Genomic DNA, 15,081 nt, shown 5'->3' on the forward strand with positions numbered 1-15,081 from the left:
TTCATATCCTTAGATCATTTGTTCATTATTTTTTGAATAGCCTATACATTTTTATTGAATGTGTACTCTTTGCCAGTCACTGTTACGTAATATAATGACTATACCCGATAAAACATATCGGGCTAGAGCCTCTGTGGTCTGAATTAAAAACAAGTAAGGGAAAAAAGAAAACCCTAACACACATCCCCCTTTATATAATTTTTGTTTTCACCCAAATAAATTGAAATCATAGATGGAACAGTTTTTCAGAACTTTAGCTACTCAAAACTAATGAAAGAGGAGCTTACCAGATGTCAAGTTCATAATTTCACTAAATTTCTTTTATGTTTTAGCTAATGCAGAATGTATTGGTGTATTCTTTATGGTATAGTGCTTTGACTACCCAATTTAGTTTTTTGTTTTGTTTTTTTTTTTGTTTTGTTTTGTTTTTTTTTGTCAGAGTCTTGCTCTGTTGCCCTGGCTGCAGTGCTGTGGCATGATTTCAGCTCACTGCAACCTCCGCCTTCTGGGTTCAAGAAATTTGCTGGAATTACAGGTACCTGCCATCATGCTTGGCTAATTTTTGTATTTTTTTTTTTTTTTTTTTTTTTTGAGATGGAATCTCGCTCTTTCACCCAGGCTGGAGTGCAGTGGCGCAGCCTCGGCTCACTGCAAGCTCCGCCTCCCGGGTTCACGCCATTCTCCTGCCTCAGCCTCCCGAGTAGCTGGGACTCCAGGCGCCCGCCACTGCGCCTGGCTAATTTTTTGTATTTTTAGTAGAGACGGGGTTTCACCGTGTTAGCCGGGATGGTCTCGATTTCCTGACCTCGTGATCCACCCGTCTCGGCCTCCCAAAGTGCTGGGATTACAGGCGTGAGCCACAGTGCCTGGCCTAATTTTTGTATTTTTAGTAGAGACAGGGTTTCACCATGTTGGCCAGGGTGGTCTTGAACTCCTGACCTCAGGTGATCCGCCCGCCTCGGCCTACCAAAGTGCTGGGATTATAGGTGTGAGTCACTGCACCGGGTCATGAATTTAGTTATATGTTAAAAGTTGGGTGAAGAAAGAGTTGGGTGGGGAAAGAAGAGAAGCTTAAGGGAAGAAAGTTATGCTGCTTTGCAAATCACGTATCTTTATTCTTTACACACACACACACGACATTATAAGTATTTACTTACATTCACTGTTCAACTGGGATGGTTAGAAAGCTTTACATTCTGGCCAGGTGCAGTGGCTCACACCTGTAATCCCAGCACTTTGGGAGGCCGAGGCAGGCAGATCACCTGAGGTCAGGTGTTCAAGACCAGCCTGGCCAACATGGTGAAATCTTTTCTAACGAAAAATACAAAAATTAGCTGGGTGTGGTGGCACACGCCTATAATCCCAGGTACTTGGGAGGCTGAGGCAGGATAATCGTTTGAACCCGGGAGGCAGAGGTTGCAGTGAGCCAAGATCTTGCCACTGCACTCTAGCCTGGATGACAGAGAAAGACTCTGTCTCAAAAAAAAAAAGAAAAAGAAAAAAGAAGAAAAGCTTCACATTCCTTCTTAAAATGCTATAGCAATATGTCAGCCTGTTTCTTTCAGAAACCTTTTGTTAAACGTTGAAAACGATTAAAAAAGAATAGAACAAAATCAGATTATGTATTTTGATAGATGTGAACATATAAAAATTTCCTGAGCTTTTTTCCAAAATTTTTTGACGGCTATTTACAAGTAGTAAATATTTCAAAAAGGTTGGATGAAAATTACCAGTACTATAAAAAGAAGAGATACTCCAAAATGCTAGTGTTTGATAGTAGCCAGTGGGAAAACAAAAAAACAAAAAAAGCCATCTTCATGAAGGAAAGTAGAACTTTACCTGTTGTCACCTCAGAATTAGGCATTGCGAAAAGTATGATTTTATGATCTCAAAGTATGTTTACTATGCATGATTTCTAGATAATTTTCTTGTCCTGTAAGCTCTGGGTCTTGACTTAATGAAATGTTTTCTGCTTAGACTAGCTGAAGTGAAACCTTTAAATTCTTATCCACTTTGCCTTCCTGATTTGGCTGTTTATACCTGTAAGAGTATCCATTTTTGCTGGGTTTCATGTTTAACATTGAAGGGTTTAGACTTTAATGCTCTGTAAGGCTGAATTAAAGCCATCCTTTTTGGTACTGCTACATGAGCATTTTTTCTCAAACTCAGCTGCCATTTATCTGAAGAACATGGTGACACAGTACTGGCCAGATCGAGAACCTCCACCAGGAGAAGCAATATTTCCATTCAACATTCATGAAAACGATCGCCAGCAAATACGTGATAACATTGTGGAAGGAATAATTCGGTCTCCAGATTTAGTGAGGTATGTGGTGCTATATCTTTATGATTACTAGAAAGCATGAAATGCTTAGATCTGAGGGTAGGTGCTGTTGGATCTAATCCTCGACCTCATGTTTCTTTTTCTAAAGAGGTAAAGTAATAAAGAGGGACACTCAAAGAATATTATTTTACTTAGTGGTCTTTGCATTTGTAATTCTTTGCCTCAAGATATTTTGGAAAAGATTTTGTTGCCATATGTTGCCACAAAAAGAGGTAAGATTTAAAAAAAACATACTTAACCAAAACAATTGTGTAAGTCTTGCTACTTAAATGACCTTTATTCTTAATAATGATCTCTAGAGTTTTTTTACTACTTGCTTTTCTTTTCTTTGATACAGAGAGATTGATTCTGGGAATTTTTACCTACCACCTATCTTAATCTTTCCCTGTATTTTTATTCACATTTATGAATTGAGCATGTTTTCCTTCAGATAAGACAGGATAGTGTAGGTATAAACTAGAAGCAGTTTTTCACAGTCATAGATTAGATGCTGTAGAGCAGTAGTGTCCCTCAGAACTTTCTGTAGTGACAGTGTTCTGTGTCAGTGCTATCTAATATTAGCCACATGGCATCAATGACTGTTGAGCACTTGAAATGTTGCTAGTGTTAACTGAGGAACTGAATTTTTAATTCCATTTACTTTTGATTCATTTGAAGTGTGCATATGTAACTAGCAGCTGCTCTGTTGGACAGAGCAGCTATAGAGTCATAAAAATTTTGCAATCTTAAAATAGGACAAACAAATTCTTTTCAACATACAAGATAGTAATGAGGTATCTTTTGAAAATGGAGGGACAAATAGGTGAAAACAGAGGTAGAGGAATGAAATTTTTTAATGTCAAGAGGTTGAATATAACGTTAGCCCTGAGTGTCTAATAGCCATCATGACATAAGCAGTGGAAAAGGAAGGAAGTATGACGGGTAACAGGAAGGAGAACAAACATTGAACTCTTAGAGCAATTAATTTGTTAAGAGGAGAAAATAGGTATACTGGTTAAAAAAAAAAAAAAATCACCGTTATTCTCATTGGTTGCCCAAATGCCAGTCATGGGACTGATACCCCTGTGGTACCATCATGTATCCATTTATTTTCAAAATCTTAAATTTTCAGATCTCCCTTAATCTTCGAGTGGTTCCACACAGTAATGCATGAAGGGTGGCCTTTCATAACCATCCTTTGCTTGGAATGAAAAAGGACTGGGAGAATCAACCTGAAGATGAAATTTTAAAAAATGAAAAGCTTCAGTTTTATTGTATACAAATATGACATTTATTGTTTAAAGGAGCAGCTACTACTGGCACTAAAGGAGATCTTTTATCTTTATTATGGGATAGTTCTCTGTGGCTTTGCTCCTTTTATGTTCTTAAGGCTTAACTATAATCATTGTTGAAATTTCTTCCACCTATTCTCAAAGTTTGAGTATTACAAAGGGATTTTTCAAATAGATTTGATAATGTGAAGAAAAGGCATCATTTTGTTTAATTTTACCATTTTAAGTGAATCTGAGTTACTGGTTGTTCAACTGAAAATGTTTTATTTTTTTTTAGTTGCACTGTGGAATCCTAATTTTGCCAGGTTTGTTTTCTAACCATTTGAAAATGTCATGTAAGGTCATATTTGGTGATAACATTGAATTGATGGTTTGTAGAAAAGAAATTTTTCCCCCTATTTTCTTTTCAGTTCCAGTTAAAGTTGAAATCTCATTGAGGAAATGATTACTGATCTATGTTATCAGATAACTTATTTTAGCATTTACCTTTGTGGTTTTATTAAAGGAATATTTTCTTTTTCTGTTTTATGTCTCTTCTGTTGCCTTTTTCATTTATTTCTTTGGAAATAGCTCTTAGCTCTCCTCTTCAGGAATTGCCTTGCTAATACATGTTTCCTTCTTATACTCGGGGTACAAAAATTAGTATCTCAGACTGCTTTCGATAGATTCAACATACGGTGTTGGGTTTTAATTGATAATGGATGAGTTCAAGGTTTTGGCCCATAGAGAAGCTTCCCACAATTATGTAGGCCTTCTTTTTACTTACTTGTACCATCTTTAGACTCGGTTTGTCTGTTTGAAGTGTTATTTTTTTCCCCATTTAGGATATGATAACCAAAATATGAGATATAATAAGCTGGGAAATTTTACAAAGCGGAGGTAGATTCATTGGAGTTTTTTGAAAATTTTAAACTGTTTAAAAAATTTTTTTAAACTGTACTTAGGATAAGATAGTTTGAAAGGTTTCATTTGTTTTAGAAACTCACCCATTTTGTTTATTTTCAACAAGTTGAGCCACTGAGGATGTTTTTTAGATATGTCTTTTCCCCCTACCCCACATATATAAGTATATAATACAGGTAAATAGAAGATAACAAACTTTTATGTAAAATATTAGAGGTCTTTGAAACATAGTATTTATAACTACTTAGATTTTGGACTTTTCTTCCCTACCTTGTAGAGTCCAATTAACAATGTGTCTCCGTGCCATCATAAAACATGATTTTCCTGGTCACTGGCCAGCAGTGGTGGACAAGATAGACTATTACTTGCAATCACAGAGCAGTGCAAGTTGGCTTGGCAGTTTATTATGCCTCTATCAACTGGTGAAGACGTATGAGTAAGTTGGTTTCCATTGGCTGAAGAAAGCAGCCTTGTAGAACTTAGAAATAATTTAGTTGCAAAGAGTGGTCTGTTGTGGATGTTCTGCACAGGTTATCAGATTAGTTTGGGAAATGTTGGGTTAAACATGCTTAAATGTGTTTATTTGCTACAGTTATTGAAAGAAACTTTAATGTGCTGATGGATATTGCTAACCTCTGAGACAGTGATATAATATGAAGCACTTCTCAAACTTGTTAGTTGCACAGTACCATTTATTAACAGCTTTCCTTGGAAACTCTGATATAGAGATATCTTAATATTTGTCTTCTAGGGAGTATATTAAGTAAACCAAAACATTTACTTTTTTGGATGCAAGATAGAAAATGTTAACATTTCTTCGCTAATGACATTCTTTTCCATAAAAGCAGCTTGGCTAGGTAGAGGACTAATATCACACTTAATAGTATTGCTTTCTGGTTTCTAGGAAGATTGCTACATGTGCATATAAAGTCCTGTAGTTCTTCTTTTAAACTGACTAGTTCCTACTCTACTTATGGAATTTATAGAACATATTTTAGATTTATGGCAATTAAAGCGATCTAAGAGCACCTAAATTTTAAACTATTTTAACTGCTCAATTCAGGGTAATATAATAAAAAAAATTCCCTGCATATTATTTTTTATATAGTTTGTCTATTTAAAATAGCATAGCAACTTATATTTTATAGTAAGAATTTTGACTGGATGAAAATTAATTTAAATATTAGAAACATTCATGTAGGAAAACTGCAAAATGGTCTCGGATTGTTTTAAACTAGTCTAAATCTTTCCAGAAAGATTTTAGGTGTTGTGCCTAAAACAGGATGTGTTATTTTAAATTTCTTTTCAACCTAATTCTAGCAATTCAAACAAACTACAAGTCAATGTTAATAATTTGGTTTTCTTAGTTTTATGTATTTAAAAAATATTTTGTAATTTATTGTTGATGGTTCTTTGGGTGGGAAAAATTACTTTTCTGTTTTTGTCTTTGCTCATGTAGATATAAGAAAGCAGAAGAGAGAGAACCTCTTATAATAGCAATGCAGATATTCCTGCCTCGTATTCAGCAACAAATTGTGCAGCTCCTTCCTGATTCCTCCTATTATTCTGTATTACTGCAGAAACAAATTCTGAAAATCTTTTATGCACTTGTTCAGGTAGGTTTCTATTGCAGAAAACAAATATGGAGTCCTGTATTTCTGCCTGACACATGGGAAGTGCTCAATAAGTGTCACTTATTATTAAAAATTATTTTGTGTTATCCCATATATGTCTTTAAAAAATGCTTATGAGGAACAGGTTCACAGAAATTAATTGCCCAAGATTGTCTCAATGGCATATCTGCCCCTATGTGCTTTTCACTCCAGTGTCTGAAATCATGGGTAAAGCAGAACCAGGGTAGGTAAACCTACCTGCCCTAAAACCTGATTACTCGACTTATCTGTTCTGTAGCATTCCTGCCTATAGATTAGTTACGATTACATGAGAAGAAGAAGGAAAAGAAGAAGAGAGTCCCTCTTCTATTGGGAAATCATATTGATGGTAGTTTCTTTGCATTTGACTCAAAGCTAACAGAAGATTTAGGGCTCATTTTCCTTGGTTTAAAATACTGCCTAAAGAAAAAAAAAATCTGAATGCTATAAGGGATACCAACATGGGAATCCAGAAAGAAATTAGAAGATAAAGATGGAATATGTTTGAAATATAAAAATATTTAACATCAAATCCTTGAAAGACTTGGGTAAATTATTTAGGTCTGATTGGAGGAAGAATAATTGTTTTCAGTCTTAACTGTTTGATGAATGAATTAAACTCTATTACATGCTTTCTAGTTGAATTTGTCATGAGAAGAGGATGGTTTTTTTGAGCTTAAAAACCAAGATAGTTTGGATCCATCCTTGGCTTTTTATTGACTTAGATACTTAAACTGTTTCAAAATATTTTACTTTAATAAAAATTATATTTTTATTAAAGCTTCATCTTTTAAACTTTTAATAGGGATAGTCTGAGGCAGATTTTTTTTCCCCCCCAGAGCAGCCTTTTTGCAGGGAAAGAGAAAGGGGAGGGAGGCAAATGTGAGAAGAGAAGAAACTAGAATACTAGGAAAATATGTTCTCTCACTTGTTTTGAAATAATATTCAGAGGCCAGACTTCCTTTTTCTATTGGGAGAAACAGCTAGAAATTGGGAAGTAAGACAAAGGCTGATGAAATAATTTTTCTAAAGCCTCTACCTCTAATTGGTTTGCTAAGAGGACAGAATCTACATATTTTTCTCAGTCTATACTTGCTAAAAACCTGAAAAACCTCAACATTTTTAACCATTTTGGTAATCTATTATGTACTAATACATTAATATTCTCCTCTGGGAAGTAGAAATTTAGAAGGCATTAGAAGCCACTATTACAATGCTGACATAAGTAAACAGCGGTAATATGAGAAGGAGCAGACAATTTTGTTTTTAAAAGTATGAGCAGCCGGGTGCGTTGGGTCAGGTCTGTAATCCCAGCATGTTGGGAAGCCAAAGTGGGTGGATCACCTGAGGTCTGGGGTTCAAGACCAGCCTGGCCAACATGGTGAAACCCCATCTCTAGAAAAATAGAAAAATTAGCCAGAAATGATGGCGGGTGCCTCTAATTCCAGCTATTCCTGAGGCCGAGGTGAGAGAATCACTCGAACCCAGGAGGCGGAGGTTGCAGTGATCTGAGATTGCACCATTGCACTGCAGCCTGGGTGACAGAGCGAGACTCCGCCTCAAATAAAATAAAAATGTGATACAACAGATCTTGTCTAAGTAGCATAATATTTGTACAGGACACTTGGATATTCTATACATAAGCTCAGCCTAACCCTCAGCCTACGTCTCCTCTGTTCCCTATATCAAATCCAAATGGCTTCCAAATGCACTTAGAATAAAGTGCATTTGGAACTTCTTAATATAGCCCATAAAGCCCTTCATCTCCTCACCTTCTCTTATTCCTACCTTTGTACATGTACAGTCATGTGTTACTTAACTCTGGGGATACGTTCTGAGAAAATGCATTGTTAGGTAATTTTTGTCTCTGTGTGAACATTGTAGAGTGTACTTACACAAACCTAGATGCTATAGCCTACTACATACCTAGGCTGTGTGTTGCTCCCAGGCTGCAAACCTGTACATGTTACTGTACCAAATACTGACAGCAGCTGTAACTCAATGGTAAGTAATAGAAAAGATATGCTAAAAATACAGTATAAGATATTTTTTAAAAAGCACTCCTGTATAGGGTACTTACCATGAATGGAACTTGCAGGACTGGAAGTTGCTGTGGGTGAGGTAGTGGTGAGTGAATGTGAAGGCCTAGGACGTTAGTCTATGCTTATAAATGTTGAACATTTAGGCTACACTAAATTTATAAGATTTATCTGCAATAATAAATTAACCCTAGCTTAGCTTACTGTAACTTTTTTACTTCATAAACTTTAGATTTTTTTTTTTTTTTTTTGAGATGGAGTCTCGTTCTGTTGCCCGGGCTGGAGTGCAGTGGCACAATCTCGGCTCACTGCCACCTCCGCCTCCAGGGTTCAAGCAATTCTCCTGCCTCAGCCTCGATTACAGGCGCCTGCCACCACGCCTGGCTAATTTTTTGTATTTTTAGTAGAGACGGGGTTTCATTATGTTGGCCAGGCTGGTCTCAAACTCCTGACCTCGTGTTCCGCCCGCCTTGGCCTCCCAAAGTGCTGGGATTACAGGCGTGAGCCACCACACCTGGCCAGACTTTAAAATTTTTAACTTTTTGACTCTGTTGTACTAACACTTAGTTTAAAATATTAACATGTTGTACAACTGTACAAAAATATTTTCTTTATATCCATATTTTAAAAGGTTTTATATTTTAGAATTTTATTTTTTTTCAAACTTTTTCGTTAAAAACTAAGACACACACACATTAGCTTAGGCCTATGCAGGGTCAGGATCATCAGTATCACTGTCTTCCACTTCTGTATTCTGTCCCGCTGGAGTGTCTTCATTTCAGGGGCAATAACATGCATGGAGCTGTCATCTATGATAACAATGCCTTCTGGAATACCTCCTGAAAGACCTACCGGAGGCTGTTTTAGATAACTTAAAAAAAAAAAAGTAGAAGGAGTACACTCTAATGATGAAAAGTATTGTATAGTAAATATATAAACTAGTAGCATAGTTGTCATTACCAGTTACGTACTGTATAAAATTGCTATACTTTATACAACTGGCAAGGCAGTAGGTTTGTTTGCACCAGCATCACCACAAATATTTGAGTAATGCATTGTGCTGTGACTTTAAGATGGTTACTATGTCACTAGGTGATAAGAATCTTTCAGCTCTGTTCTAATCTTATGGGACCATTGTTGTATATGCAGTCTGTCACTGACCGAAACATTTGTTATGTGGTGCATGACTTTATATATATTTTTTCCAGTTAGAGTGTAAGCTTCATGAGGGCAAAGATTGTCTATCTTATTATGTCTGTAGCATGTAGCGTACTGAATGGATGTGGAGGCAATATCCCTCTTCTGCAACTCACAGTACAGCAGAGGTGAGCCATATATCTGTGTAGTACAAAGTGGACTGTAGTTATTATGCTACAGTGTAGAGGAAAGTAATTAAAAAAAATGTTTCATGAGTGTTTAGTGAAATAAATATTTTCATCAAGGTGGTTAAAATGGAAAGTTTGACCCTCAAAGGGGTAAGTCCTAAAAATCACTCACTTAGAATCTCATGCTGAATAAATGAGACCTCAGTGGTATTCATTTGTTTTTCCTTTTAAAAAGTAGACCCAAGAAACAACTCATGGCAGGTAGTCGTCTAAATTTAAAAATTTAAGTTCTATATAGTCGTATAAATCTATTTTAAGTTAGGTTGAACTATACAAGATTGCTATTTTCATTCTCAAATGTTAGCCCTTTCATATATTTTAGCCTTACAATATAGATAAAATTGCTGATTTTTTTGGTTGGGAGGAATTACTGTTCATGTTGTTCTTTTTCTCTTTTCCAGTATGCATTGCCTCTTCAGCTAGTGAATAACCAAACCATGACAACATGGATGGAGATCTTCCGAACTATTATCGACAGGACCGTTCCTCCTGTAAGAAAAAGCTTTTCCCAAGAAAAACAGGGGAAACGGGTTTGGAATGTTCGTGATAGACTGAGTCATTATCCCTGGCTGCTCTTTGAAAAAATTTACTACTATAATAAAATAAATTAATAAAATAATTCATAATACCATTTTTAGAAAGCTTAGATAAGCAATTTAAATCCTACCAAAAATGAAAACTGTTTTTAAAACTTTATATTTATTTCTCTAGTCTTTTTTTCCTCTGCATCTATATACAACATATTTAATTTATAAAAGTAGTATATGTTGACTGGGCATGGTGTCTCACACATGTAATCCTAGCACTTTGGGAGGCCAAGCTGGGAGGATCACTTGAGGCCAGGAGTTCAAGACCAATCTGTGCAACATAGTGGGACCTTGACTCTACAAAATGTAAAGAAAAAAGAAAAATAGCTAGATGTGGTAGCATGTGCCAGCTACTTGGGAAGCTGAGGTGGGGGGATCACGGGTAGTTTGAGGCAGCAGCAAACTATGCTTGGGGGACAGAGCAAGACCCTATCTCAAAAAAGAAAAAAAAAAGAAGTATTTATTGATACTATTTTGAAATTCAGTTTTCACTTAAAACTTACAAAGATTTTTACAATTATGTATGCTTTTATACTGTCTTTTTTTTTTTTTTTTTTTGGAGACAGTCTCTCTCTGTCGCCCAGGCTGGAGTACAGTGGCACTATCTTGGCTCACTGCAAGCTCCGCCTCCTGGGTTCACACCATCCTCCTGCCTCAGCCTCCTGAGTAGCTGGGACTACAGGTGCTCGCCACCACGCCTGACTAATTTTTTTTTTTTTTTTTTTTAGTAGAGACGGGGTTTCACGGTGTTGGCCAGGATGGTCTCGATCTCCTGACCTCATGATCCGCCCACCTCGGCCTCCCAAAGTGCTGGGATTACAGGTGTGAGCCACCACACCCGGCCTATACTGTCATTTTTGTTGAATGTTTTACTTGCTGGATGTTTAGGCTTTAATTTTTTAGTGTTTTAACTCTTAAGAATATACTTAAATTTTTGTGCACATATATGATTATATTCTTTGGATAAACTAGAAACATGGAAGGCTTTTCACTAATCTTGCAGAATGCTCTTCAAAAAAGTGTGCCCTCAGTTACACTTCAATAAGCAGTGACTGAGAATGTCCGTTATGGGTACACACTTAATTCTAAGTTTTTCCATTTGATAGGGAAAAGATGGTGTTTCATTTTGATCTGCAATAATACTATCTTTAATTTATCACATTAGTTCTTGTATCTATTAACATTTTAGTTTGTCTTAAAATGTGCAGTATTATTTCTCTTGTCCATATCGTGAGACAAAGTGTTTTGACATTTAACTTACATACATAAATGCATAGAACTTAATGACTAGTTCAGTGAATTTTGACATACACTTGTGTTATCACCCAGATAAAAATGTAGAACCCTTTCATCATCTCAGTGTCCTGAAGGAACCATGGGGTTTTATATTTTGTCCTCTACTTATTTAGGCCTTTTGAAGATAGGAGGTAAACGTGAACAGCAGCGTTGGTTAGTTGAAATTTACTTTGCTTATTTAATTCCTACCTAGCAATCTATAAAGTAAGAATTTTCATTTGTATAGCAATCTAACTTCACATTTAATATGACTTAACCTATATCAAGATTTATCTTGCCTTTGTTATTCACATAAATCCTTTTATTATGCAGAACTTTAATCTGGGTAATTTTGTCCTGTTAGGAGACTCTGCACATTGATGAGGATGATAGACCAGAACTGGTATGGTGGAAGTGTAAGAAGTGGGCACTGCATATTGTAGCTCGGCTCTTTGAACGGTAATTATCTGTTTATTACACTGATGATCATACAGCCAGTATCTCAGTATCAGATATGATTATTTGCCTTTAGAGCCACTGAGAGCCAAGAGTCACTCTGTTTAAAGTAGCTTAATTTTAATCATTGGCTTTGAGATCATAATGAAGTGAGTGGTCTTCTCTGGATCGTTTCTATTCTTCTGTGAAAAACTTGGGAAAAAAATTGTTCAGCCCATTGGTAATATCTAAGAATTATGCAAGAAGCTGCATGGTCACTCAACTCCGTAATAATGTCAAATTTAATTTTAAAAGCATTTATTGAAAAAAATCTATGTCAGTTGTAACATTTTAATTTTGAATATTCACCCTTTAGGAGCTCTTGGTTTAGCAAGTGAAAGCTTCTGTCTGAAACTTTACAGTATGGCCCATAGTCTAAGTACAGGTTATCTTGATTTCATTTTGTGGCTTGTGGGAAAAAAAGGCAGTGTTAGTTTTCTGTCCCAGTAGAATCCATCTTTGAATAAGGGACTATATTTAAATTAGCAAGCATGCTGTTTGTAAAATTCATGGTATTTGTACATTTTCTCTTTGTATTTTAAGATATGGAAGCCCAGGAAATGTCACAAAAGAATATTTTGAATTTTCTGAATTCTTTTTGAAAACCTATGCGGTGGGCATTCAGCAGGTAATAAACTTATGCTTTTAAAATAGAAGAATGGTTACTACTGAAAGTAAAGTCATTACTATCTACTGGAAGTAGGTTACAAACATACTAATTCATTACGTATTTATAGAGGATGAAAGGACAGTTCTGGTAATCTATTACAGTGCAGTTAGTTTTAAAACCAAGTTTCCAGTGCAATTAGTTTTAGAACCAAATGTCCCAAGACAGCCACCACCAGAACTGAATCCTAGACTCTGGACTCAAACCTTTTAAGTTGATAGTGGTGTAGCAGTCACCAGTATTAGATTGGGTTCTTCTATTAATTCTCTGACCTCTTATGAGTTTTTTGATCTTTATTTCTTCACCTCTTTGTTCTAAGTTTTTATTTTAGAAGACTTATATAATATGAATTGGTCTATATGAAGAGTAGTTGAGCTTATTAGACGTCAAGGCTCTTAGCTGAGAACTTAAACATTTCTATGGAAGTTTGGGAACCATTCTATATAGTGAAAATTAGTTCCTGAAACAATCCAAGTTGATATAATGTTTAAAAATTTTAAAAGCTACAAAGGACAAGTGGTCCATGAAAATTGGTTGATCAGTGTTGCCATTTAAATCAATTTTTATGTTTCAATAAAATTTACTAATTATTGACCACTGGCTGTGTCAGGACCATACTGAGGAAGCAAAGACTAATTAGACATAGGGAAAAGCTTTAATGACGTAGAAGGTGTTTCTAGATTTTTTTTTTTTTTTTTGAGATGGAGTCTTGCTCTGTTGCCCAGGCTGGAGTGCAGTGGCACAATCTCGGCTCACTGCAACCTCTGCCTCCAGGGTTCAAGCAATTCTCCTGCCTCAGCCTCCCAAATAGCTGGGATTAAAGGCACACATCACCACACCTGGCTAATTTTTTATATTTTTGGGTAGAGGTGGGGTTTCACCATGTTGGCCAGGCTGATCTTGAACTCCTGATCTCAAGTGATCCACCCAACTTGGATTCCCAAAGTGCTGGGATTACAGGTGTGAATCACTGTGCCTGGCTCTAGATTCTTTTTTTTTAAATAGCTCTTTATTGTCAGCATTATAATGTTAAGTACTTAGAACCTGTTGTCTTGAGATGGAATACTTCCTTTTATGTATTATCATTTTGCCTAGTAGAATGCTTTCTAAAAAGTACAGTGCAACAATTCAGGAAAGCTGTAGTTATATAGTTGAATTTCTCACAAGTTATTTTGTTGGCTGGTGAGACAATCTATAGGGAAAATTAGTGAATAAAACCAGGACAATCAGGAAGCTGGTCAGCTGTCTTCTGCCCCTTCCACTGCTGTCCACTAATGTTAAACTCCTTAAAGTATCTTAAAGTTAATTTCCACTTGAAGTGTGGTGAGTTGATTTTTTTTCAGTGTCATAAACATGTATGTGTGAGTATACATGTATACACATATCAAAATGCCGTTATATCTGTGTTATAAACTCTTGGTACCATGGTTATTTAAGGTATATATTCCTGATACTTAAAAATAGTTTTCTTATCGGGGACTCTTCTCTCCCCCACTGTTGTGTGGGGAGAGAATCTCCCATTTCCCATCTCCCATCACCCCTACTTTGTATGAGCCACATCTGTATTAGAATCATGTTCAGTATCATCCATTTCTAGCTTGCATCACAGAAGGGATTTCTACATGATGACAGGACTTCTGACAAATTTGGTAAACCTGAGTTTTGGGAAACTTGAATAAAATCTATATTCTGAATTTATAATTTCTGTACCTATTTTGAAAGAATGCTTTTTATTTATTCAGCAACTCACTTATAAGCTTGATATGGTGAAGAGCTCTGGAGACCAGGAATTGGAAGGCAACTTTCTGTAGTGAAGAAAGTTGCCTAAAGGTCCTTGAGCCAGTCAGAGCTGCTTTGGCATGGCTCTTTCCTTACAAATAATTTTTTAAATCAGTTTTTAAAAAATAACTTCTCAGTTGTGTTATGTTTACAAAGACCTTCTGTGATCTGAGATTATATAAGAAAATTCTCCCACGTTTTCTTTAAGGAATCCTGTGCTATCATTTTTTGTCATTGTTAAAATAGTTCCCCATCTGAAGTTTATTTTGGTGTGACGTTGAGGGAGTTAATTTAAATTTTTTCAGAGGGCTAATCAGTTGTGCCAATACTATTTTTTGAACAACTTTTCTAATTTGAAAAAGTCTTTATGAAATAAAGAAACATCTTTGTGCTGTCTCTTGTTGTATGGAAGTTTTTAATGTTTATTTAGTCAGATCTGTTATTGTAATTTTTTTTTTTTTTTTTTTTTTTGAGGCAGAGTCTCGCTCTATCACCAGGACTGGAGTGCAGTGGCACGATCTTGGCTCACTGCAAGCTCCACCTCCGGGGTTCTTGCCATTCTCCTGCCTCAGCTTCCCGAGTAGCTGGGACTACAGGCACCCGCCACCATGCCTGGCCAATTTTTTTGTGTTTTTAGTAGAGATGGAGTTTCACTGTGTTAGCCAGGATGGTCTCAATCTCCTG

General features: G+C 36.1%; 1 protein-coding gene across 2 annotated transcripts in view; it reads left to right on the forward strand.

The window, feature by feature from the left end:
* Window positions 1–15,081, forward strand: part of IPO8 (importin 8) — a 73,927-nt gene that overhangs the window by 9,649 nt on the left and 49,197 nt on the right. The window contains exons 3-9 of one of the 2 annotated variants that reach the window (XM_030804617.1): window positions 440–535; window positions 2,170–2,326; window positions 4,796–4,954; window positions 5,978–6,134; window positions 9,996–10,085; window positions 11,821–11,915; window positions 12,495–12,579. In XM_030804617.1, the coding sequence (XP_030660477.1) occupies window positions 440–535; window positions 2,170–2,326; window positions 4,796–4,954; window positions 5,978–6,134; window positions 9,996–10,085; window positions 11,821–11,915; window positions 12,495–12,579 (839 nt within the window). The remainder of the gene's footprint in view (window positions 1–439; window positions 536–2,169; window positions 2,327–4,795; window positions 4,955–5,977; window positions 6,135–9,995; window positions 10,086–11,820; window positions 11,916–12,494; window positions 12,580–15,081) is intronic. The other variant, XM_030804618.1, reaches the window with a different exon arrangement.

Source organism: Nomascus leucogenys, chromosome 23 (assembly GCF_006542625.1).
Source record: "Nomascus leucogenys isolate Asia chromosome 23, Asia_NLE_v1, whole genome shotgun sequence".
Taxonomy (NCBI): domain Eukaryota; kingdom Metazoa; phylum Chordata; class Mammalia; order Primates; family Hylobatidae; genus Nomascus; species Nomascus leucogenys.